The sequence below is a fragment of the Bubalus kerabau genome, chromosome 17 (genome assembly GCF_029407905.1).
Source record: "Bubalus kerabau isolate K-KA32 ecotype Philippines breed swamp buffalo chromosome 17, PCC_UOA_SB_1v2, whole genome shotgun sequence".
Lineage (NCBI taxonomy): Eukaryota > Metazoa > Chordata > Mammalia > Artiodactyla > Bovidae > Bubalus > Bubalus kerabau.
Window position 1 is genome coordinate 49,641,274 of NC_073640.1, and position 23,727 is coordinate 49,665,000.

Here is a 23,727-nt window from a genome sequence, read left to right on the forward strand (position 1 = left end):
TGGACCGTCCTTCCCACACCCCTCCCAGCTTTCCAGGGTAAGGATTCAGCTGCTTTCTCACACCTGGAGGACCCCCGTCAGTGTGCGCTCTGCCTGAAATACGGGGATGCGGACTCTAAGGTGAGGGCTACTGCATGAAGACCCAGGTGTAGGGTCTGGTCTCTGACTCCTCCCCTCACACCACGACTCTGCCCCCAGGAGGCGGGACGGCTCCTGTACATTGGGCAGAATGAGTGGACACACGTCAACTGTGCCATTTGGTCAGCCGAAGTGTTTGAAGAAAACGATGGCTCCCTCAAGAACGTGCATGCTGCTGTGGCTCGAGGGAGGCAGATGGTGAGGGCGTGGGCCTGAAGAGGGGGCAGTTCTCGGGGGCTGGGGTGGGGCCCGACTCCAGTAGAGACAGCTCTGGTTTCACGGTCTCTGCCACAGCTTGTCCTTGGTGCCTCTTCTGGCTGTCCAGGACTCTAGTGCTGCAGCTAAAGCAAGTCTTTTCCTATTTGTGCTCTCTGGATTAATGTGGGGCTGAAGCCTACGAGACTAAAAGTTAGATGATCGCCTGTTACTAAGCTTGTGTGGCATTTACCTCTTACTCCATCCCTGTGAGGTGAGGTACTGCATGGGAACCCCCCCTCTGTGGGGTGCCGCCAGCTCACCCTCAGGAAGCAGGATGAGAGAGACCTGCCACAGTGGGCAGATGCGAGGGTTCAGTGAAGTAATACAGGCTCCGCGTTAGAACAGCGTGAGGAAACCTTAGCTCCTGTTGTTTTTCTTCCTGCTGCAACTGTTTCAAGGAGTCTGCGCTTGTTTTGATGTATGCCTGGGCCTGGATGCCACTGGTGGGGAGTAATGTGCTGTTGTTCTGTGAGGTGCTAGGCTCGGCAGGGGCCCAAGGAGTCTTTGAGGACAGCAATGCTGGGTGTCAGGCCCTGGCTTCCTCGCTTAGCAGCCCCTTCTGCCCATAGCGCTGTGAACTCTGCCTGAAGCCTGGTGCCACAGTGGGCTGCTGCCTTTCCTCCTGCCTCAGCAACTTCCACTTCATGTGCGCCCGGGCCAGCTACTGCATCTTCCAGGATGACAAGAAAGTATTCTGCCAGAAGCACACAGACCTGTTGGATGGCAAGGTGGGCCCTCACCTTGGGGACACAGTGCCCCACTGCTCGCTCTCTCCTTCCTCTCAGGGAGCCCCGTAGCCCCTCGGGCCTCACCCAGCTGCCTCTTAGTGTCTCTCCCTTGTTCCCTTACCCTCCGCCCCCAGTGCTTTAGTCAAGCCCCTTGACTGACCGGTCTCTGGAGTGAGCCTTCCCTCACATCCCCCTCACCCCCTCACCAATCCAGCAACCCCATTTGCCACCCACCTCCCAGGAGATCGTGAACCCTGACGGTTTTGATGTTCTCCGCCGAGTCTACGTGGACTTTGAGGGCATCAATTTCAAGCGAAAGTTCTTGACGGGGCTTGAACCTGATGCCATCAATGTACTCATTGGTAAGCAGCTTGCTTTCTCCCCTCATCTTCCTGACCCTGCCTAGGCCCGCTCTCCTGACCTCTCCCACCCACCTGTACCATAGGCTCCATCCGGATCGACTCCTTGGGCACTCTGTCTGACCTCTCAGACTGTGAGGGACGGCTCTTCCCCATTGGCTACCAGTGAGCAACCCAAGGGGCGTTGGTGGGGCTGGGGGCTTCCAGGGCTGGATCTTGTTTCCCAGGTTGTCCTGACCCTTTTGTCCCACACGCCACCTTCCCCCACCTCCCCCGCCCCAGGTGCTCCCGTCTGTACTGGAGCACAGTGGATGCTCGGCGGCGCTGCTGGTATCGGTGCCGGATCCTGGAGTATCGGCCATGGGGGCCGAGGGAAGAGCCGGTTCATCTGGAGGCAGCAGAAGAGAACCAGACCATTGTGCACAGTCCTGCCCCTTGCTCAGGTACGGCCTTGGAGCGCACGCGTTTTCCTCCCTGAGTGCTGCGCTCCGCAAACAGCTACCCATCAAGCGTTGTTCTCCTGTGCCCTAATGGAATCCCAGGATGTTTGCCATTGTTCTGTTTGTTGTGGTGGTGGTAGCTTAAGATTAACTTCATGCCAGGAAGTGAGGAGAGAGGTAGGTGCGCCCTAACTGCTTGTGAGGGTGGCAGCTTCTGGACAAATGTAAGGAGCATTTATGGCCACCTGACTTGGGGCTCTGTGCTTGTGTTATGCTCCCCACAGCCCCTTGAAAAAGGGAAAAGCTCCTTTGTACATCCTAGAAAGGGCATAGTGGTGGAGCCAGGATTCAACCCTAGATCTGCTCATTTCCCAAACTGACACCTTGGAAGCACAGAATGGGCTCAAGGACTGGTAGAGAGAGAGGTCCTGGTGGGCCCAGTGGGAGGAGGGAGAGATGTGGATCGTGCTTGTGGGCAAGGTGTTTGTTCTGGGTTGGAGCACACATGGAAAGAGGGTACGGCCATCCTGGCTGGAAACACAGGAGTATTGGGAGGAGGCAGCAGAGATCAGCTTGTACAGATTGGGTGGAGCCAGGTAATGGGGCACCGCAAGCGCCAGGATGGGGTGGATGCGTTTGATGTGGCTGGGATGTGCAGCACAAGTAGGAAGGTGGTAGGGCTGGCCGTGCTGGAGGGAGGGCAGTACCCTGCGTGGGGCCTGAATCTGGGAGGGAACAGCAGGCATCCAGGAAGTGAGGAAATGGCAAAGGATGGGTCACAAAGGGACTCTGAGCCAGGTGTATGGGGAGGTTTTGCAGAAGTCAGAGAGGTTTGAGACCTGGGCCATGACTGGGAACGCAAACACCTTGTGCCCAGGTCAAGGGCCAGAGAGAGGTGTGGGTGCCTCAAAAGAATGAAAGGTGTGTGAGCAGAGGCTTTCACAAGGAGCCCCCGCCACCCACAATCCCATTCTCTTGCCTCTCTAGAGCCCCCAGATCATGTGGACCCCCTGCCAGATACAGATGCCCTTATCCCTAGAGCTCCTGAGCACCACCCACCCGTTCAGAATCCGGACCCCCCACCTCGGCTGGATCCAAGCAGCGCCCCTCCTCCAGCCCCCCGCTCCTTCTCGGGGGCTCGAATCAAAGTGCCCAACTACTCACCATCCCGGAGGCCCTTGGGGGGTGTGTCCTTTGGACCCCTGCCCTCCCCTGGTGTGTACCTGGAAGTCCTGGGGAGGGGTGGGGCAGGGTGAGGCAGGAACTCCTGGCTGACACCGACCCTTCCCCCCACAGGAAGTCCATCTTCTCTGACCCACCACATCCCTACGGTGGGAGACCCGGACTTCCCAGCTCCCCCGAGACGCTCCCGTCGCCCCAGCCCTCTGGCTTCCAGGCTGCCACCTTCACGGCGGGCCTCTCCCCCTCTCAGAACCTCTCCTCAGCTCAGGGTGCCCCCTCCTACCTCAGTCGTTAGAGCCCTCACACCTACCTCAGGGGAGCTGGCTCCCCCAAGCCGGGCCCCGTCTCCTCCACCACCCCCTGAAGACCTGGGCCCAGACTTTGAGGACATGGAGGTGGTGTCAGGACTGAGTGCTGCTGACCTGGACTTTGCGGCCAGCCTGCTGGGGACTGAGCCCTTCCAGGAAGAGATCGTGGCTGCGGGGGCCGGGGGGAGCAGCCACGGGGGCCCGGGGGACAGCTCAGAGGAGGAGGCCGGCCCCACGCCCCACTACGTCCACTTCCCTGTGACTGTGGTGTCCGGCCCTGCCCTGGCCCCTGGTGCCCTCCCCGGAGCCCTCCCCGGAGCCCCCCGCATTGAACAGCTGGACGGAGTGGATGATGGCACCGACAGCGAGGCCGAGGCAGTCCAGCAGCCTCGGGGCCAGGGGACTCCTCCTTCAGGGCCAGGAGCAGGCCGGGCGGGGGTCATCGGGGCTGCGGGGGACAGGGCCCGACCTCCCGAGGACTTGCCGTCAGAAATTGTGGATTTTGTGTTGAAGAACCTAGGGGGCCCTGGGGAGGGCGGTGCTGGACCCAGAGAGGAGCCCCTTCCCCCAGCACCTCCCCTGGCCAACGGCAGCCAGCCCCCTCAGGGCCTGCCCCCTAACCCAGCTGACCCCACCCGGACGTTTGCCTGGCTCCCTGGACCCCCAGGGGTCCGGGTGTTGAGCCTGGGCCCTGCCCCTGAGCCCCCGAAACCTGCCGCATCCAAGATCATCCTCGTCAACAAGCTGGGGCAGGTGTTTGTAAAGATGGCGGGGGAGGGTGAACCTGTCTCAGCCCCAGTGAAGCCACCGCCTCTGCCCCCTCCCATGCCCCCTACGGCCCCCGCTTCCTGGACTCTGCCCCCAGGACCCCTGCTGGGTGTGTTGCCAGTGGTAGGGGTGGTCCGCCCTGCCCCACCCCCACCCCCCCCTCCATTGACGCTGGTATTGAGCAGTGGGCCCCCCAGCCCGCCCCGCCAGGCCATCCGTGTCAAAAGGGTGTCCACCTTCTCTGGCCGTTCTCCACCAGCGCCTCCACCAAGCAAGACTCCCCGGCTGGAGGAAGATGGAGAGTCCTTGGAGGACCCCCCCCAGGGTCCAGGGCCTTGTGGCAGTGGGTGAGTGAGTGGCCAGGCTGTGGAGTGGGAGAGAGGTGGGCAGGGGAAGGCACTCAGCCTTCTTATGGTGCCCCTACCCCAGGTTCAGCCGAGTGAGGATGAAAACGCCCACCGTGCGTGGAGTTCTCGACCTGGATGATCCTGGGGAGCTCACTGCGGAGGAAACCCCGAGGTGAGTGGCCAGCCTCCTTTCCCTGGAGGCTCTGGTACTGCTGTCCTTTCCTCCTTCTGACAGGTCTCTTCTCACAGGCCCCTTCAGGACCGGTCCCCTCTGCTGCCACTTCCCGAAGGTGGTCCTCCCCGGGCCCCTGATGGTCCCCCTGACCTGCTGCTTGAGTCCCAGTGGCACCACTACTCAGGTAAGGACCAGCCTCTCCCTCTCACTGCGTCCCTCCCCCATTCTTGTCTCAGCTGAGTAACTGACATACACAATTGGTCCACTTTAAACACTCCCTGGGTGTTGCACATTGCACACTCAACGTGGATACAAGTTTGAGGTGGGGTGCTAGGGTTGCAGAGATACCCTTAGAAGCTTGTGGCCTGTGGCAGAAACAGACACATGCCTGTCCAGTGTCCCCAAGAGGTCAAGGAAGGGCTTCAGAACTTCGTGTGCCAGGGTCAGAGGGTTAGGTACCTAGTAAAGCCAAAGATGGGATTCTTGGGATCATTCAGAAAGGGTTCAGCCCACTTGAGACCCAGAGGAAGGGCAAGAGCAGTAGGGAAGTCAGAGGAGAGTGGTGTCCAGAGGCTCAGGGAAGGCAGTAGTCAGCCATCCCAACTACTGCAGAGGCCACCATGCACATGGGGTCTGGAAACAGCCATCCCAACTGCTGCAGAGGCCACCATGCACATGGGGTCTGGGAACAGCCATGCCAACTGCTGCAGAGGCCACCATGCACATGGGGTCTGGGAACAGCCATGCCAACTGCTGCAGAGGCCACCATGCACATGGGGTCTGGGAACAGCCATGCCAACTGCTGCAGAGGCCACCATGCACATGGGGTCTGGGAACAGCCATGCCAACTGCTGCAGAGGCCACCATGCACATGGGGTCTGGGAACAGCCATGCCAACTGCTGCAGAGGCCACCATGCACATGGGGTCTGGGAACAGCCATGCCAACTGCTGCAGAGGCCACCATGCACATGGGGTCTGGGAACAGCCATGCCAACTGCTGCAGAGGCCACCATGCACATGGGGTCTGGGAACAGCCATGCCAACTGCTGCAGAGGCCACCATGCACATGGGGTCTGGGAAGGGTGTACTGTCTGTGCAGGTAGCACAGGGTGGGGAAGAGGTTGTGTCCGAGTCCAAAACTGAAGACAGTGGGTGATGAGGAAGCCAGAACAAAGCCCAGGCACCTCACCAAAAAGCTCCGCTGAGAGTCTTGGGTTGGGGGAGAGGGTGGGACAGACTTAGAGGGGTTTTGTGTGAGGGCTGTGAAAGCAAAGGCAAGAAGGAAGTTGAATGGGACTCATGGATGGAAAAGGAGGTGGGAGGAGGTGTGGCAGTCAGGTTTGAATTGGAGACCCCTGAGACAGAGAGAAGGACACGAGGAAGGTGTACAGGCATATCTCGTTTTATTGCCCTTCAGTTATCACATTTTTTACAAATTGAAGGTTTGTGGAAACCCTGCATGGAGCAAGTCTTATCAGTGTCATTTTTCCAACAGTATTTGCTCACTTTGTGTCTCCGTGTCACACTTTGGTAATTTTCATAATACTTCAAACTTTTTCATTATCTGTTACGGTGATCTGTGATCAGTGATCTTTGCTGTTACTATTGCAAGAAGATTACAACTTGCTGAAAGCTCAGATGATGGTTAGCATATTTTAGTGATGATTAAGGTATGTACATTGTTTTTTTAGCCATAAGGCTGTTGCACTTTTAAGAGACTACAATGTAGTGTAAACATAACTTTTATATGCCCTGGGAAACCCAAAAGATTTGTTGACTTGCTTTATTTCAGTATTTACCCTAATGCGGTGGTCCGGAACCGAACCCGCAATATCTCCGAGTTATGCCTGTACTTGCAGAGATAATGAGACATCAGGATGCAGGATGGGGCACTTGAAGCAGTTCTGGCTGATGGACTCAGTGAAGCTGGAAGGGCAGTGCTCTGCTGGTCATGGAGGGCAGGGGGAGAGGGAGTGGGCTCCAGCCGAGTAAGCTGGTAATTGAGCAGCCCAAGGCACAGAATTTCTTGTGGCCCCAGTCCTGTTGGGATGTGTGGATTTTCTCCATTATGTAGAGCTCAACTGCTGAGTAAGGAAGTGGAATGAAGTAGACTGAGACTGTTTAGGTGAAAGGCTACTTACAGGGGTCAGAGATGGCGTAAGGAAGTGGTAGTGACCGTGACAGACAGGTCCCTGCCCATAGGGACCAGACACATTTTGCTAGAGGAAACCGACATGTAATTAGCAAGTGCACTTCAGCTTAGAATGAGCGCTGTGAGAAAGAAGCCAGTGAGAGAGTGCCTGGGCGAGGCCTCTGTCTACAGACTGGTCTGTGTAGTTGTGTTCAGGGAACAGAATGGAAGTGAGGGTGGAGAAAGGCGGAAGAAGTCAGAGAAGGACCCTGGGGCACTTGGAGGCTTGGAGATGATGTGGGTCACACAGCAAGAGTTAGGTTTAGTCTTGCTTAGGGCCAGAGGGTGGGCATATGGGCAGGTTGGCCCAAAGAAGTTATGTGGGAAGAAAGTATGGCCATGTGAGCCCTGCCTCTCCTAAAATGTGCTCCATTCAAAACATTTGCCCCCATCCCACTCATCCTAGGTACAGTGGTCGGGCCTTAGTTCACATCCTGCTTGAGCCAATAGCATTTGGTGCACGGATCCCTCCCTCCTTGAAGCGTGTCCTTTCCTGGCTTCCAGCCCTCTCCTCCCCTCTGGTTGTGGCTCATTGTTGTAGCCTGTCAACTTTGGTGTGTCCCAGGACCCTGGCCTTGACTTCTCTATCTCCACTTACCCCTGAGTGCTCTTGTCTATCTTCCTGGCTCTAAATCCCATCTCTAATTCTGATAGCTCCCAAATCGCTAGCCAGTCTCCTATATCCTGCTGCCCGCCTGCCATCTCTGCCACAAGTTGAAAGGGGAGGTTTTCTCAGAGGAATCTCTGACTCAGTGTGTCTTAAACTGAGTTCTTGACTTTCACTACAAACTTGTTTCTCCCTTACCTTTACTGCCTCAGTCAGTAGCCGTTGTATCCTTCCAGTTGTTTAGACTCCACACCTGGAGTTGTCCTTGACTCTCCTCTTTCTCACATCCACATCATCTATGTTAGCTAGGCCTGTCTGTTCTAGCTTTAAATTCTTTAGCCCTTGAGAAGTCCCTCGTAGTGTACATATGCTTGATTCTGTGAGTATGGGCTTTCTATAATACTGTATTGGTAATCTTTACAGAAATGGGGTGCACATAAAAAAATTGTTGTTTAGTCAGTAAGTCATGTCTACCTCTTTTGTGACCCCATGGACTATACTCCAGCAGGCTCCTGTGTCCATGGGATTTTCCAGACAAGAATACTGGAGTGGGTTGCCATTTCCTTCTCCAGAGGATCATCCCAACCCAGGGATCGAACACGCGTCTCCTGCTTGGCAGGCAGATTCTTTACCACTGAGCTAACCCTAACCCTAACCCTAGCCCACTTAAAAAAACACATGTGCAAAATAGTTCTCCAGTATTTTAAATTTTGTGTGAGATTCAGAAGAATGAGGAGTAGATGGGCATTTGTGATAGACTGAATTTGAGTGAGCTGTGAACATGTCCTACAGAAAAGGGACTGTAGGCCCTTTAGAAGAAATAATGTCCATTCTGTAGGATTCATTGGGCAAATATTGCAAGAGGAAGGCCATTAAATCTAGTAACTGTGCTTGTACCCAAGGAGGAAGGGAAGGCAGAGGGGAGCCAGGGGTGTTTGAGTCAAGGAAGGGTGACACTCCCCAACTCTGATCTGCTCCCTGGGACCAGGTGAGGCTTCAAGCTCTGAGGAAGAGCCTCCATCCCCAGAGGACAAAGAGAACCAGGCCCCTAAACGGGCTGGCCCACACCTGCGTTTCGAGATCAGCAGTGAGGATGGGTTCAGCGTGGAGGCAGAGAGCTTGGAAGGTGAGTTGGAGATAGTGTTGACAGGGAGGGGAGATGTTCCATAGCACATTATCCTGACAGCTCTGGCCCTGGCCTCTCCCCAGGGGCATGGAGAACTCTGATTGAGAAGGTGCAAGAGGCCCGAGGGCATGCCCGGCTCAGACATCTCTCCTTCAGTGGTAACTGAGGGGGTCCACAGGGATGCTGGGAGCTGGGATGACTCCCAGTTGACAGGATGGGCCTCCGACATGACCGATGTGTCCTCACCGTTGACTCCCCAGGAATGAGTGGGGCAAGGCTCCTGGGCATCCACCACGATGCTGTCATCTTCCTGGCAGAGCAGCTGCCTGGGGCTCAGCGCTGCCAGCACTACAAGTTCCGCTACCACCAGCAGGGAGAGGGCCAGGAGGAGCCACCCCTGAATCCCCATGGGGCAGCCCGCGCTGAGGTCTATCTCCGGTGAGAGGTCTGCGGTGTGGTACCTGGGTCCGGGTAGCCCTAGAGGAGTTCTCAAGGGTGGAAATTCAGTCTGCACAGATTGGAAACTGAGGTCTGAGCAGAAGACACTAGGCTACTCCAGAAGTTGTTCTGGAGACCACATCAGAAGAATGAACCCCGTCTCTTCCCTTTTGCTGTGTCTTCAATAGTAGCAGTATTCTTCCTGCCCCACCAGCAGCAGGCCCAGGCCAAAGAATAGATGGGTAGCATCTTCCTGAGAGAATGGCTACGAACCTCCCTCCTTTCCTCCCTCCCACCTGCAGCAAGTGCACCTTTGACATGTTCAACTTCCTGGCCTCCCAGCACCGGGTGCTTCCTGAGGGAGCCACCTGTGACGAGGAAGAGGACGAGGTGCAGCTCAGGTCAACCAGGTATGGGGGGCAGGCCAGGGTGCTGGGGGTGGTCTGGAAGGGCCCAAAAGAGGATAATCAGGGCAAGAGAAGTCATTTCTGGGTACCAGCCTGTGTGACACTGCCATCCCCCACCAGACGTGCCACCAGTCTGGAGCTGCCCATGGCCATGCGCTTTCGCCACCTCAAGAAGACATCCAAAGAGGCTGTGGGTGTCTACAGGTTCGTGGGGTTGTGGGGAGGATGCCCCTGGGTGGACAGGCAGGTGCCCTGGTCAGGGGCTGCCTTGGTTCTGTCCCCCTGACCTCCCCCTTGCCCATCCTACCCTGCAGATCTGCCATCCACGGGCGGGGCCTGTTCTGTAAGCGCAACATCGATGCCGGCGAGATGGTCATCGAGTACTCTGGTATTGTTATTCGCTCTGTGCTGACTGACAAGCGGGAGAAGTTCTATGATGGGAAGGTAGGCTCTGCCAGGCCATGGGAATGAGGCAGCTGAAACAGGGCGGTCCATGGGAACAGAGCCTCTGACGTCCCCACCCTGTCCCTGTAGGGCATTGGGTGCTACATGTTCCGCATGGATGACTTTGACGTGGTGGACGCCACCATGCATGGCAATGCCGCCCGCTTCATCAACCACTCGTGTGAGCCCAATTGCTTCTCTCGAGTCATCCATGTGGAGGGCCAGAAGCACATCGTCATCTTCGCCCTGCGCCGCATCCTGCGTGGTGAGGAGCTCACCTATGACTACAAGTTCCCCATTGAGGATGCCAGCAACAAGCTGCCCTGCAACTGTGGCGCCAAGCGCTGCCGTCGCTTCCTTAACTGAAGCAGTAGCTGCCTGCCACTCCCCCCGCTGCCATCTTGCCCCTAGCCTGGGGGCTCCCTCGTCCCTCCCAGAGCATCTCACCCCCACCCTCATGTTCAGGGTGGATGTGGGCATGCAGGTGGCGAGGGCCCTGCCTCCACCCCTCCAGCCCACCCAGCAATCGCCCCCTTCTTGCCCTGGGGGCCCAGGATGTAGATATTGTACAAAAGTTTCTAAATCCCTTCTTTTCTATGCACTTTTTTATTTAAGGGGGTGGGATCCCAGGTGGGAACCCCCCCACAATAAAGTCTGTCAATGTTTGGAGAGGTGGTCTTCCATTTGTATGGTGCTAGGGACAGGTAGGATCTCCTGTTTCTCTGTGCCCCACATCCATCCTGAGCCAGGGAAACCTGACAGCCTGAACAGGTAGGTAAGAGGGCATGTTTCAGAACTAGAATTGTGGGGTCTGTGAAGGCTCAGCTAAATACAATACCTATTCTGGGTTAGAATTGAACTAAGTCCTTGTGGATGAACTCTCCTGGGGGAGCAGGGCCTTTTCTTAGAGGGGACCCTGGTTGCCCAGAGGTAACCCACAGCTGGTCTTGTGAGGTGGGATTGGCCCATTCTGTGGGGGTGGGATTAGAAGGGGAATCAGGATATCTGTTGGGTTTTGGCCCAATTAAGGCTTTGAGGATGGGGAGCGGCATGCAAGATCCTAGTTTCCTGATGGGAAATCAAACCCAGGCACCTTGTAGTGGAAATGCAGAGTTGGAACTACTGTGCTGCCAGGAATTCCTAATTCATACTGTTTTAAGAGGGCTCTTCATGAGGCCCGGAGACAGCAGCACTTACTTCAATAGAAACTTTATTGAATACTAGGCCAGGCAAGCCCCTGATGAGCCAAGTTTGGACAGCACCTGCAGTGCATCTGCCCTCCCTATCTGGGCCAGGTGTGTGCCAAGCTGGCCCAGAGAAGCAGAGGGCTCCCGCGCCACCACCATCTCAATCAGAGCCCTCAGAGGTGAGCGATTGGGCCGCAGTGAGTAGGCGAAAGTGGACCAGGCAGCAGGCAGTCCGTATCTTGCAGCCAGGTGTCGAGTGGTGCCACAGGCCATCCTCCCACCTGGCCCAGGCTCAGGGTCCAGCAACAGGATCAGCTCCTCCAGCACCTCCAGCTCATCCAGGAGGCGAGACAGGGGCTGTGACTCCAGGCTTGGCATCTCTGGGAGACAAAGTGAGGGGTGAGGTAGGGGGAGTGCAAGCTTCCAGTCCACCTCCCCATCCTTGGTGTATCCTCAACTAACCCCTGCCTAGGACTGGAGACAGAGAGACCTCCTTCCATGAGTCCCTTGCCTCTGAAGTCTCCAGGGAGGCTGGAGAGGACAAGTGCAAGAAGCGGGTGTGGGTGTCAAGGTCGCTGCAAACCAAGCTAGGATACGGGTGTTGGACTGCTTTCCCTTGGTCGAGGCGACGGTGGTGCCTTTGCAGGGCAAGCAGGATTATGGCTGAGGTCACGAGCAGGACCAGCACTAGGAACAGGGCAAAACTCAAACTCGGCCAGGCTTGCTGAGGGGCTTTGTGCTCAGAAGTCCACGAAACACTGGGAATCGCTGGTGAGCTGGGCTCCTGGGAGCTAAGGATGCTCGATTTTCCAGGTGTCAGTGGGCAGGGCTCTTTGTTAGGGACAGGCTTCTGGAAAACAAGGGGTTGGAATAAAGTGCGAGGCATGCCCTACTTCTGAATCCTCAGCACAAACCTCTCATCCTTACATCCCTCAATGGGTCCACATCCCCGCCTGATCCAGCCCCCGCCCCCCGCAACCCCCGACTCCTTTAACCCAAGCAAGCCATCTCCAGATACCATGGCCCCATCCCTACCCTCTTCAGTTAAGCTACTCCTCTTCCCTTAATAAGACCCCACCCATCCGATCCCAAGTCATGCCTCCAGTTCTCGCCCTGCTCCCTCAAGCTGCACCCCTGCCCAGGCCCTCTGAAACCTAACCAGTACCTCTCGGCAGGGCCGCCCAGTTCCGCCGCGGCTCCCCGAGGGAATGGGTGCCGTTGCTCCGCCGCCACAAAGGCTACACAGCTCCGCGCTGTTGCGATTGCACTGTCCAGGAGGACACTCTTGGAAGGGGTGCATTACGTGATTGCCAGCATCATCCAGCCCGCAGTTTTCCGAAAACTCTAGGTCTGGTGGGAGAGAGTCTCACGTGCTGTTGTCAAGCCGGCCTTCTCTGCGCTAGCTACGCCCTTTCATCTATGCCCTATCCTTGCAGGCCCCGCCCCTTGTACGGTACTCACCCAACCTATCAGCGGACGTGTCCACCTCTATCCCCGCCCCACATCATCTCAGGCAGCCTCCTAACCCTCTCTACCCAGGCCCCGCCCCTTAAATTGTCCCGCCCACTTCTTCCTCATTGCTCGGTTCCCGCCTAATGGGTCACACACCTTCACCTTGACCTTCTTAACCCACACAGCTCCCTCCTTTGCAGGCTTAGCCCCATCCTCACTTGTCTACGCACAACCCACCGCCCCTACCCCGAAGCAAGCCTCACAGGCCGTAACACACAGACCTCGCCCCTCCCCCCGCCCCCATCACCCTTTAACTCCGCCCGAACATATGCAAACGCCCAGTTCCCCTCTCCTCACCCGAGCAAGGGGGCGGCCCGAAGCGCTGCAGGCAGCTGCCGCAGCACCGGTTGTCAGGGTTCCAGTACTCGAGGCGGCCGCAATGCTGAGAGGCCTCCCAAGGCGCCGCCTGGGCCAGGAGCAGCACAGCAGTCGGGAGGAGGCGTAGGGGCCCCATCCGGGAGGAGCCTGCAATCTGGGGGCCCCTGACCACACGACTTCCTGCCACAGCGCTTCTGCCGCACTTGCCAGGAAACCGGGGCAGAAGAAGGAAGCAGTGGATGTGGAGGCATAGGATCCTCAGTCCCCTTCAGAAGCCAAGAATCTATCCCCCAGCCCCTAGTCCAACTCCTGGCCGGTTATCAGAAAGGCCATAAGGCCTTGAGATCGCTAGAGCGAGGACTCAAGAGCCAGATTGCGTGGATTTATAACCTATCTCTGCCATCTTCCTGCCCTCTTTTCCCATCTGTAAAATGGGATAATAATAGTAACCTGTCTCATAGAGTAACTGGAGAAGTAAAACTATGACTGAAAGTAAAGCATTTAGAACAGTATCTGGCATAGAATACCTACTTCAATCGCGGGGCAGTGGGCATGGAGGACCCAATCCTCACCCACTACACACTCCCACCCAATGCCCAGCAACCTTACCTTAGCTCCTAACCATAATCTCCTCCAGATTAGGAGTCCTCCAACCTGCTGCAACCAAGCATCTCCCTCGAGAGTCATCAGCCAGATGTGAAGTTTCCAGCACAAAGGCAGCCCCACCTATCCAGTCCCACTTGGGGATTTCTGGGACCCTGGGTGTTCTGCTTTTGCCTCTGTTGTTGGAAGTTCCTTGGCTGAGGTTGTGGCCAGAGCCCGGACCCACTTCCCCTTTTCACCAGATGTGGGGGTGGAAGGAAACCAGCCTACAGCCAGGCTTAAGCTAACAACAAAGCTCTAAACCCTCAGTATAGAATTTTATTAGGGGAGGGGCAATAGAAGTTCCCTGTGTTGAAGGTGTTACATCATGGAGACCCGGAGTCTGGAGAAGATGTCACTGGGAAGTTAAGGGAACTTTGAGGAGGTGTCCTGGCCAGGAGCATCTGTGCCTGCCAAGGGTGGAGGGCAAGGGGGTCAGGGTCTCAGAAACGGCCATGCCGGTGGTCTGGAGACCGTCGTCGATTTCTTTCTCGGGGACGGTGGCCAGTATGGGACCTTGGGGGTGACCTGGGGACATAGAGAGGAGGGTTAGAGCCATAGGGAATGGTGTGCAGATATTCCAGTTCAGCCTCCCTGCTCAGGGATAAATCATGGCAATTGATGAAGTAAATAGTTCCTGGGGGTGGCCTCAGGATACGTGCATAGGCGCTAATCTCAGGACTGGAGATCCAGGATGGACTTGGGTTTGGGGTTCAGGCTGGTTTAGGGGTTGAGACTTAGATGCTGACCTTCAGATGGGGCTGAGGGCTAGTCTTAGGGCACAAAAGGCTTGAGACACTTATTGGGGCATAGGATCAGATTCATCTCAGAGTTCAGGGGGCTTGGGGTATGAGAAGTCTTGGCAGGCTGGTCCTGAAATACCTGCGCCTGGGTCCCCGCCCGTAGAGCTGCCGCCGGAGGTCGCGGGAAATGGGTCGCAGGTGCATGAAGTTGCAGAAACCACCGCGGGTACATTCCCTGAGTAAAGGATAAATACATGGATGAATGGATGGATGAGGCCACTGTCACTGACAGCCCCCTCAACACACAACAAAAGCCTGGGAATCCAGGTGCCCATCCCACTGCTGTACTACCATACCCCATCTCATACTGCCGACAGCACGACTCCCGGAAATCGGTGACGGGAGACAGCTCAGCATGCACAGCTTGCCCGTTGAACCAGCGGTTATTGAGCTCAACCACTGCCCGCTCTGCATCTTCCTCACGCCGAAACTGAGGAAAAGTCAGTCAGGGTGAACAATCAAACTCAGAAATCTTCAGAGGATTAGCTAGCAGCTCAAGGGCTGGACCGCTTTTAGTGATGGACCTCAAGCTGCGAGGCTTCAGTGGTGACCTTTAGGCATTGAAATGCCTTCACTTCTGGGCTCTGGGGGGACAGCAGGCACCTTGACATAAACATTGCCCACGAGGTGATCCCCCAGGTTGTCGCACACATTCATCTCTTCAATCTCCCCGTACTTCTCCTGCAGTTCGGTGAACACTTCCTGTGGAAGATTAGGAGGAAATCAGCTGAGCTCCCGGCCCACGGGAAACAACCCACCCCCGCCAACCCTCACCTCGAAGAAGTTATCATAGTGTTCTTGCACCTCCACGTCGCTCACGTGACCTGGAGGAGGGGGCAGGGTGGAATCAGGGGGCGGCCTGCTGGGGGCTGTCCGCCCTGCCCCCAACACCGGCCGCTTACTCACAGTGAGATCCGTCTGCGGTTTGGGCGGTGTTCTGTGGATTCCGATACAGGTTGAGCAGCACTATGGTCTGAACAGAATTTAAAAGGGGCAGGGCCTGAGCTCAGAGGGAGGGGTTATGAAGGTTGCGGGTAAGACCTCGCAACAGAGAAAAAAGCATAAACATCTTGCGTGCCTCAGCAACGCTTGCCCCTCAGAGAACCAGAAGCGGGTGTATCTAGCAGTGAGGGATAGCCCAGGGGTGTGGTCTGTACGTACGGGGGCGTGGCCAAGTTCCTGGGAGAAGAGCCTGAAGGTTGGGGGAGGAACCTGTAGAGGTCCGACAAGAAAAAAACCGGGCGATAGGGTGGGCCCTAGAAATCCGGAAAAGGCGGGACCTCGTGATGATGGACAACAGAAGGGGAATGGCCAGGAGGCGTTAACCCCCCAGGCTCCGCGCCGCGTCTCACCTGGCTGAAAGTCGGCTTGTTGTGAAGCCGGGAGCACCGGTCCCCGTGCCGGCAGGCCCCGATCTTAAAGTAAAAAGAGCAGTTAACCCTGAAAGAGGTGCAAAGACAGAGGTGAACCGAGGGCCAGGGAGCTGGACACCCCAGAAACACCGATCCACGCCGCCCAGCCACCAGGTTGCCAAGTGCCCCGTCCCCGGCCCCCCGAGGGGCCACTCCCTACACCCATTCTCACTTGTCCTTCTCAGTCCCGAATATCGATGCTAAATATTCAGCCATTTTTACCCAAACCCTCCAACTCTGTCTGCTATTTATGTCATTTCCGTTGCTTAAAAGCATTGGGAAGTGTAGTTCGCTGCCTCCGGACACTCAGAAACTCCCTAGTGCGCTTGCGTGATGGAGGCTCGCAGTCTCGGCACAGGCTCACCCAGTGGAGTTGCCTGAAGACGCATGCGCGCGGCGTAGCCTCACCAAAAAAACTACAATCTCCAGAGAAACTTGGGGCATCTCGCGCAAAAGTCCGTGGTTGAAAGTGGCAAAGGGGCCCAGACCGGAGGAAGTTAAGACTCCACTGGTGAGTCGGGGGTCGTTTCCGCACCCAAATAAACATAAAGAGCGTCTCAACCCAGTCAGCTTGCTGGTGGGGCCAGGGGTGCCCTTCTTCCAGAAAATCCACCCTTCAGTTTCTCTCCCTTTTGTCCTAATAGGGGCGTGGTTGTTTGTGATCCTTGGATCTGTCACTTAGGGTCAGGACTTGGGTCTTGCCCCGGACCCTCGGAAGACCGGCCCCAGCGCAACTATGAACTTGGAGCGGGTGTCCAACGAAGAGAAGTTGAACCTCTGCCGGAAGTACTACCTGGGTAAGGGCCGGTATCCTAGGGTACCCGAAGAGAGGGGGCGGGACTAGAGCGCCTGATGGAAGAGGGTCTGGGGGCCTGGGTTCTTGGGTCCAGAGGATGAAGTGGCTGGGGACGCCGACTCTTCGGTCCCAAGAGAGGAAGGGCCTGAGTCTTGCTGAAGGAGGAGACTGGGACCTCAATTTCTGGGTCCCAAAAGAGAAATGTTGCGGGGGGCTGGACTCCTGGTTCTGACAAAGAGGTGGTTGAGGACTAGGATTCTTGACTCCCAGGGAGGAGCCAGGATTTCTGATAGCAGAGAGAACCATTTCACTTAGGTTGTGGGAGAGGATCTTCCTACTGGACCTTTCAACAGGTGGGTGTTGGGAGGATCCTCATTTCTTCGTGTCCCAATCTTTTTTCTTCTCTTTAGGTGGGTTTGCCTTCCTGCCTTTTCTCTGGTTGGTCAACATTTTCTGGTTTTTCCGAGAGGCCTTCATTGTCCCGGCATACACGGAGCAGAGCCAAATCAAAGGCTGTGAGTCCAGGGCACAGATGAAGGGAGGCCATCAGGTGTAAGGAGGGGGACTCAAGAAGCCCTGGTGGGAGGGGATGACGGAGGGTCAAGAATCCTGGAACTTTGTGGAAGAGAAGAGAGGGCCGGTCTCAGGGAGACCACAGAGCAGGTGGAGGCCAACCTTTCCCTTCCTGTTCTCTCTTACAGATGTCTGGCGCTCAGCTGTGGGCTTCTTCTTATGGGTGATTGTACTCTCCACCTGGATCACTATCTTCCAGATCTACCGGCCACGTTGGGGCGCCCTTGGGGACTACCTCTCCTTCACCATACCCCTGGGTACCCCCTGACAGCTTCTGTACAGGCCTGAGGGCCAGGATGGGCTCCTCTACTCCAAGCCCACTCTCAAGCCCTTAAGACTTGTTCCTGTCTCCTATGTTCTCTGCTGACATCCCCCAATAAAGGACCCTAATTCTCAATATTGACTTCCTGGGATCTTTTGGAGATTGAAGGATAAGATGATTTGGGGTGTTTTGGGGGTTTTTTTGCCCGCCATGCACACACCTTGTGAAATTTTATTTTCCCAGCTAGAGATTGAACCCAGGCCCTCTGGGCGCTTGGCAGTGAGAGCATGGAGTCCCAACCACTGGACTGCCAGGGAATTCCCTAAAATAATTATTAATATTCAGGAACATTTATTGGTTGCTTACTTTGTATTAGGCTTAGTGCTTCAAACATGATGTGCATTAGTTTACTGTATACTACTCATAACTGTCAAAAATAGGAAACTTCTTGCTTGGGAACACTCTTTTACAGATTTGGAACCAAAAAAGGAATAGTACTTCCATTAGTAGGGGCTGTTATCCTGTACTGGTAGTTATGTGAATTTAAAAATATTTACTTTTCCACTGGGCTTCATTATTCTCATCAGAAATGTGGATCACAACACTACCCCCTAGAATTTATCTGGGCCAAGGCACATGTGGTAAACGTAAGTTCCCCATTTTCTGAAGGAGACTGTAGCAATAGGCAAGTATTCAATTGCTTTATTAGAGACGGCTTCCTTGACCATCCTATTTAAAGTTTCAGTCCCCCTCCTGGGTACTCCCCATGTCTCTTTCAGGCTATATTCTTTTTCCTATTACATTGCATTTAAAATGTTCTGCTTGTTTATTGTTTATCTTCCATTCTCTATAAGCTCATTAGGGCAAGGATTTTTATCGTTTTGTTCACTGCGGTGTCCCCAGTACCTAGAGAAGTACCTGGCACGCTAATATTCGCTAAGTGAATGAGGCTAAACTTGAAAAGAGATTAACAGGGAGCTAGCTGGCACCTAGCGAGTGCTCAGTAAGAGGGAGCCCCGCCTAACCCCAGATTTGTTTTCCTCTTAGGGATAAAGAGACTTCCACGGTTAAATAACTCCTGTTCAATAGCTAAACTGATGTTACTCAAAGCTTCTAACTCTCCAAGTTCTAAGCAGCAGCCTCGCGATGCTCTGATCCTTCGTTTCCCACCGTGCGTTACTTCTACCGAGTCTCGGAAGTTAGACCCACGTCCCAGGAAGAGCCCCGGGATGTCGTTGGTTTGTTTCCGGAAACCAGGCTCTAGGAAGGTGGGACTGAGAGCTGGGAGCCGACAGCGGCAGCTATTAATTGGCCACGATATGGGATTGACGGTTGCACTGACTAATGGGAACAAAGAACTGCCGAGAGGGCCCGCCCACAGAAGGAACAGGAGGAGGTGGCGGCATCCGCGTCCGTCGCGGCCGGACACTGCTTAGGGCGGCGGACTGGCTACACATGAAGCTTACCTTTGACCTCTCCCCGTCTGCCTCCGGCCTTGACTTGTGACATTAGGCTCTTTTGGGCTCCTCTGGCCCAGCTACCCAGATCCCAGACCCCAACCATGTTCCCGGTGAAGGTGAAAGTGGAGAAATCAGGTGAGGATCCCGAGGTTGGGGGCAGGTAAGGGAGCAGCGGACTGATCAGTGTAAGGGAGCCCCATTAAACAGGATTATCGCGATAAGGTGGACTGCGTGACTTCTCCCTGCAGCCCATATGACTACCGCTGTCAGGCATCGATCGAGCGACTCTGGCCACCTTGATACCCTCCCTAACTGTTCAGGATAGGTTTGAGGCTATGTGGTGGCCTGGAAGTGTGGTGCAGTCCCACATAGGGAACCCGAACCGTGCGACTCCAAGAAGGATTCTTTTCTTGGCTCTACCTCCATTTCCCCCTTTCTAGCAGTGGTCTTGAGTCAAGCATTATGCTGATCACCTGAAGTACAGGAAAGCTTTTAATCTTTGCACTCACTGTATCCCAATAATCCTAGGGGATTAATAATTCCTATTTCCTAGGAAGTAGGAAATATAGATAGGGAAACTGAAGCTGAGAGAGAGGAAGTCATTCTGGTTTTGGGCCAAGCTGATGGGAACCCAGGGCTAGCACGTTATGGGTGGTGGGAGAGACCTGGAATCCAGACCAAGTAAAATGACATGAGATAGTAAATGCTATAAGTGGTCAATAAGAAAAAAAAAAAAAACAAGAGAAGGTAAGGAGATCAGGAGTGAGGCAAAGTGAGGGAGAGAGTGATAAGTGAGGGAACAGCAAATCTGACAAAGGAAATGGCTTTGAAATGGCAGAGAAGTGAAAGATTTCTCTGGCATGTTCAAGGGCCAGCAGGGAGGCCAGAGTGGCTGGAGCAGAGCAAGTGAAGTGAGGTAGAAAGGTGAGGAGATGAGAGCAAAGAGGTGCTCTTGTGGGCCCAGGTTATGACTTTGGCTTTTGCTCCAAGGGCAATGGGGAGCCAAGGGAGGGTTTTAAACCACAGAGGAAGTCTTTACAAGATGCCCCCTCCAACTGCCAAAAAATGCCCCAAAAATCGTGGGTGGAAGAGTGAAGGGGGTCTGACCACAAATGAGGGTGTTGAGGAAGGAGTAGGCAGGGTCATGGAAGCCTGTGAACACCAGGCTGACCACTAGGACTCTGCCTCAGGGGGCACTGCAGAGTTCTGGAGCATTCTAAGCAGGGAAAGATCAGGATCAGGTTTGGCTTTAGGAAGATGCCCTTGGCCACCTTGTGGAGGGTGAATCAGAAGGGGAGACCGAGGCTGGGGGCCCAGGGGGAGGAAGGGACACGACAGATAGACTAGGGAGGTGAGAGAGGGGAGAGACCCTCAGGAGACAAGTAGACAGGTTGTGGGGTGGGCAGGGAAGGGAGAGCAGTGACCATGTTGAGACCGAGAAAAGGACTGGGTGACAATAGGGATATCCCTGAAATGGCAGTCCAGGAAAAAAGGATACATTTAGAGACACTGAGGCCAGTGTGGGACCCAGTCCGTGGAAGGAGCCTGGGGGGATGTCCAGGGGGAAGTGTCCAGGAGTCCATGGGATTCCAAGATCTGAGGTTCAGGAGAGAAGCAGGGACTGGGGAAAGACACTGGGCATGAGCCATACCTTGGCTCCTACCCAAGGCTCTTTGCTAGAGAATCTCAGCTGCTCCCAGCCCCACATCCCCACCCTGTCTCCTCTGAGTAATGTCTCCTGGCCTCTTCAGGAAGTCTCAGTGCTGGCTAGTCATGTCCCCGAGTGTCCTTCCGGGCTCTGAGCACTAGTTCAGAGCTCCTATTATTTGGAAGAGAAGAATGAACACCCCACAAGAAATGTAAGGAGATTTATGACGTTATCACCTCCGTAAGTTCTGTGATGAAGAGACACAAACACACAGGTTCTTAGGGCCAGGCTGGGACTGTGGCATGCAGGAAGGTGGGCCCAGATCTCATTTCCTGGGGGGAAGAAAGCCCCAAATGGGTATTTTAGGTGAAATCTCCCAACTATTCAAATGTAGTCATCTCATTCAGATTTAACAGATTTGAAATAACCCCACTACCTTAGCAAACGAAGTGCATTTTGGGACTAGATTCTGGACCCAGTTTGAGCCCCTGCCTTATAATGTCCACTCTGGAGCCAAATGACCTGGTGTACATCTTCAGCCTTTCAATTTTCTAGCTGTGTAACTTTGGGCAAGTAGCCTATCCTCTCTGTGCCTCAGTTTCATCATCTCTGAAATGGGGATAAAAATCATATCCACCTGCCAGGGTTGTAAAAACTTGATGGGTTGATAAACATGATGTGCCTGGAACAATGCTTGGCACATAATAAGCTTTCATATACAGCATAGGTTTATTTAAACCTCAAAACAGTCCTAGCAATAGATATCATTTGGAGACCCATTTTCAATATGAGGAAACAGGCTCAGTGAGGTAAGGTGATTCACCTTAGATCACACATGAGCATGTAGGTCAACCCTGGAAGCCAGAGCTCTTGCTCTTTAGTAGGCTCTGCCCACTATACCCTCCCAGCACGCCTGGCCCAGCCAAACGATTGGATATGCATGCCCTTCCCTGGTCCAGCGGCTGCCCACCTGGCTTGGGCCTGGGAAGTGACTCCTGCTTGGTACCCTCCCTCTTCCCCAGAGTTGGAGATGGCCAAGGCCCGGAACCAACTGGATGCTGTTCTGCAGTGCCTGCTAGAGAAGAGTCACATGGACAGGTTGGGATCTGACCCAGGACAGGGTCACGGGAAGTTGGGGGCCCTAGTGGGTGGGACCCTCTGGTTGTGGGTAGGACCCCAGAGACTGACTTAGGAAGGAAGGGGCCCAATGGATGAGGCCACTGGGTACTTTCCCACCCTGGGCCCTGGGAACCCTGAGCATGAAGTTCTCTTCTGCTACCAGGGAGCGTCTGGATGAGGAACCTGGGAAGACCTCCTCAGACACCCACAACAAGTAAGTTTTATTGATGGGATCTGTGTCTGAGGGTTTGTGGTAGATAACTTCTTTCCTCATCTGAGCCCTGACCCCCGAGCCCCGTGCTTTCTCCATCACAGTCTTAACCATTCTTCATGTACAAAAGCTATGGAGCAGCAGAAACTTAGGTCCCCTGATGATGGCACGTCAGCCTGCAAGGGGTGGGACCCAAGGCCTCAGGGTTTGGTGGGATCTCTATGAGCTCATTCACAGTACCCCCAGGGTGCTCTTTGAGGGGTTGTGAGCAGGCATTCGTTTAAGGGCAAGCCTGCTGACATGACACCCTGTCTCTCCCCACAGGGATTGCTCCATCACGGCCACTGGCAAACGGTAAGGTGGCAGGGGCCCCACCAGGTGATGAGAGGTCCCTAGTCCCCACCCCGGTCCTGATGTACTCCCTCCCCACACAGACCATCTGCCCGATTCCCCCACCAGCGGAGGAAGAAGAGGAGGGAGATGGATGAGGGGCTGGCTGAGGGAGGGCCACAGCGATCCAGTGAGTAGGCGATGGCCCTCGAGGACGGGCAGTGATTGAGGGGGCTAGGCAAGGATGTTCATACCCCTCCTACTCACCCCACTCTAGACACGTATGTGATCAAGCTGTTTGACCGGAGTGTGGACTTGGCTCAGTTCAGTGAGAACACGCCACTGTACCCCATCTGCCGAGCCTGGATGCGCAACAGCCCCACAGTGCGCGAGCGTGAACGTTCACCCAACTCGCCGCTGCCGCCCCTGCCTGAGGATGAGGAGGTGAGATGGGTCCCGCCCAGCAGCCAGGGAGTGCAATGGGTAGGCAGTCACAAGGTACCCTCCCTGGCAGACAAGAATACCAGTGACTCCTGCATCTGGTGAGGCACACAGATAGGAACCCTTAGGCCAGGGCAAAAGCTGGAGTGCCCTAGAGCAGACAGACATGGCTTTCTGGTCTGAGAGGCAGAGGAGACAGGGTCCCTGGGTAAATAGATGTGCCCTCCAAGATCAGAAGTCACCAAGAGCTGAGAGACTAGGCAGGGGTCTTTAGGGCAACCAGGTATAGCCACCTGGTCTAGGGGAGCAGATGGCAACCCCCTGGCTAGGAATGGAGGTCTCCATAGATGGAGGTCTCTATGCTGGGCAGGAGTGATCAGGGGTCCTTGGAGCAGACACATGACTCCTAAGTTCAAGTCCCTAGAGAAACCTTCATGTCTTTTGTTGCTGGGGAAGGTGTGAAATGTATGCCCCTGCCCCTCTTCTCTGACTCTCTTGGGTCTGGTGTGGGGTCCTTGTATCCCCAGGGTTCCGAGGTCACCAACAGCAAGAGTCGTGACGTGTATAAGCTGCCTCCACCCACAGCTCCCGGGCCACCTGGAGACATCTGCAGATCCCGAATTCCATCCCCGCTGCAGCCTGAAACCCAGGGTACCCCTGATGATGAGGTGAGTATGCTGGGCTGGCTCAGGGCCATGGGGCAGGTGTTGTGGGGTGTGAGCGTGGTCACCCAGCCTGGCGTCTCTGTCATGCAGCCCTCCGAGCCTGAGCCCTCACCCTCCGCACTTATCTACCGTAACATGCAGCGCTGGAAACGTATCCGCCAGAGGTGAGCATCCCCACACCGCTTGTTCTCCATGGCCTCTGCTCCAACTGCTGAGTCCTCCCTCTGCCTTCCCCCCACCCCCACTGCAGGTGGAAGGAGGCATCTCATCGGAACCAGCTTCGTTATTCAGAGAGCATGAAGATCCTACGGGAGATGTACGAGCGACAGTGATGTTCCCCTGTCCCCACCCCCATCCCAATAAACATTCCCCTCCTCCACACTGGTCTCCATTTGCTACAGCCTGTCCTTCCTGGATCAGACATAAAGCAG

General features: G+C 55.2%; 5 protein-coding genes across 12 annotated transcripts in view; 3 read left to right on the top strand and 2 right to left on the bottom strand.

The window, feature by feature from the left end:
• KMT2B (lysine methyltransferase 2B) overlaps positions 1 to 10,586 on the top strand; it is a 20,602-nt gene extending 10,016 nt beyond the window's left edge. For 2 of the 3 annotated variants that reach the window (XM_055553562.1, XM_055553563.1), the window contains 17 exons: positions 29 to 120; positions 199 to 336; positions 966 to 1,124; positions 1,339 to 1,486; positions 1,570 to 1,648; positions 1,766 to 1,926; positions 2,911 to 3,138; positions 3,220 to 4,528; positions 4,611 to 4,700; positions 4,778 to 4,887; positions 8,491 to 8,628; positions 8,712 to 8,786; positions 8,889 to 9,066; positions 9,369 to 9,476; positions 9,594 to 9,677; positions 9,788 to 9,917; positions 10,008 to 10,586. In XM_055553562.1, the coding sequence (XP_055409537.1) occupies positions 29 to 120; positions 199 to 336; positions 966 to 1,124; positions 1,339 to 1,486; positions 1,570 to 1,648; positions 1,766 to 1,926; positions 2,911 to 3,138; positions 3,220 to 4,528; positions 4,611 to 4,700; positions 4,778 to 4,887; positions 8,491 to 8,628; positions 8,712 to 8,786; positions 8,889 to 9,066; positions 9,369 to 9,476; positions 9,594 to 9,677; positions 9,788 to 9,917; positions 10,008 to 10,283 (3,503 nt within the window). In that variant the 3' untranslated portion in view covers positions 10,284 to 10,586. The remainder of the gene's footprint in view (positions 1 to 28; positions 121 to 198; positions 337 to 965; positions 1,125 to 1,338; positions 1,487 to 1,569; positions 1,649 to 1,765; positions 1,927 to 2,910; positions 3,139 to 3,219; positions 4,529 to 4,610; positions 4,701 to 4,777; positions 4,888 to 8,490; positions 8,629 to 8,711; positions 8,787 to 8,888; positions 9,067 to 9,368; positions 9,477 to 9,593; positions 9,678 to 9,787; positions 9,918 to 10,007) is intronic. The other variant, XM_055553561.1, reaches the window with a different exon arrangement.
• Positions 10,587 to 11,110: 524 nt separating this feature from the next.
• Positions 11,111 to 13,771, bottom strand: IGFLR1 (IGF like family receptor 1). Its single transcript, XM_055553567.1, has 5 exons — positions 13,544 to 13,771; positions 12,914 to 13,136; positions 12,270 to 12,454; positions 11,567 to 11,954; positions 11,111 to 11,484 (listed from the first exon to the last, which is right to left on the bottom strand). Exons 1-5 carry the CDS (start codon positions 13,619 to 13,621, stop codon positions 11,138 to 11,140), a joined length of 1,221 nt encoding a protein of 406 aa, XP_055409542.1. The 5' UTR covers positions 13,622 to 13,771; the 3' UTR covers positions 11,111 to 11,137.
• Positions 13,772 to 13,835: 64 nt separating this feature from the next.
• On the bottom strand, positions 13,836 to 16,129 carry U2AF1L4 (U2 small nuclear RNA auxiliary factor 1 like 4). Of its 4 annotated transcripts, none has more exons than XM_055553570.1 (9): positions 16,014 to 16,129; positions 15,732 to 15,794; positions 15,541 to 15,591; positions 15,286 to 15,352; positions 15,154 to 15,203; positions 14,983 to 15,081; positions 14,676 to 14,809; positions 14,459 to 14,554; positions 13,836 to 14,104 (listed from the first exon to the last, which is right to left on the bottom strand). In XM_055553570.1, the coding sequence occupies exons 1-9, from the start codon at positions 16,065 to 16,067 to the stop codon at positions 14,020 to 14,022; spliced, it is 699 nt and encodes a 232-aa protein (XP_055409545.1). In that variant the 5' UTR covers positions 16,068 to 16,129; the 3' UTR covers positions 13,836 to 14,019. The 4 variants fall into 4 exon arrangements, with proteins under 4 accessions (XP_055409545.1, XP_055409543.1, XP_055409546.1 ...); XM_055553568.1 differs by having other exon boundaries at positions 15,732 to 15,819; positions 15,964 to 16,093; XM_055553571.1 differs by lacking the exon at positions 15,541 to 15,591.
• Positions 16,130 to 16,162: 33 nt separating this feature from the next.
• Positions 16,163 to 17,557, top strand: PSENEN (presenilin enhancer, gamma-secretase subunit). Of its 2 annotated transcripts, none has more exons than XM_055553576.1 (4): positions 16,163 to 16,302; positions 16,436 to 16,588; positions 16,998 to 17,102; positions 17,289 to 17,557. In XM_055553576.1, exons 2-4 carry the CDS (start codon positions 16,528 to 16,530, stop codon positions 17,426 to 17,428), a joined length of 306 nt encoding a protein of 101 aa, XP_055409551.1. In that variant the 5' UTR covers positions 16,163 to 16,302; positions 16,436 to 16,527; the 3' UTR covers positions 17,429 to 17,557. The 2 variants fall into 2 exon arrangements, with proteins under 2 accessions (XP_055409551.1, XP_055409552.1); XM_055553577.1 differs by having other exon boundaries at positions 16,173 to 16,302; positions 16,474 to 16,588.
• Positions 17,558 to 18,808: 1,251 nt separating this feature from the next.
• On the top strand, positions 18,809 to 23,682 carry LIN37 (lin-37 DREAM MuvB core complex component). Of its 2 annotated transcripts, none has more exons than XM_055553574.1 (9): positions 18,809 to 19,017; positions 21,553 to 21,628; positions 21,813 to 21,863; positions 22,185 to 22,214; positions 22,295 to 22,380; positions 22,468 to 22,634; positions 23,217 to 23,299; positions 23,387 to 23,460; positions 23,547 to 23,682. In XM_055553574.1, the coding sequence occupies exons 1-9, from the start codon at positions 18,984 to 18,986 to the stop codon at positions 23,594 to 23,596; spliced, it is 651 nt and encodes a 216-aa protein (XP_055409549.1). In that variant the 5' UTR covers positions 18,809 to 18,983; the 3' UTR covers positions 23,597 to 23,682. The 2 variants fall into 2 exon arrangements, with proteins under 2 accessions (XP_055409549.1, XP_055409548.1); XM_055553573.1 differs by having other exon boundaries at positions 18,811 to 19,017; positions 23,159 to 23,299.
• Positions 23,683 to 23,727: the final 45 nt, after the last annotated feature.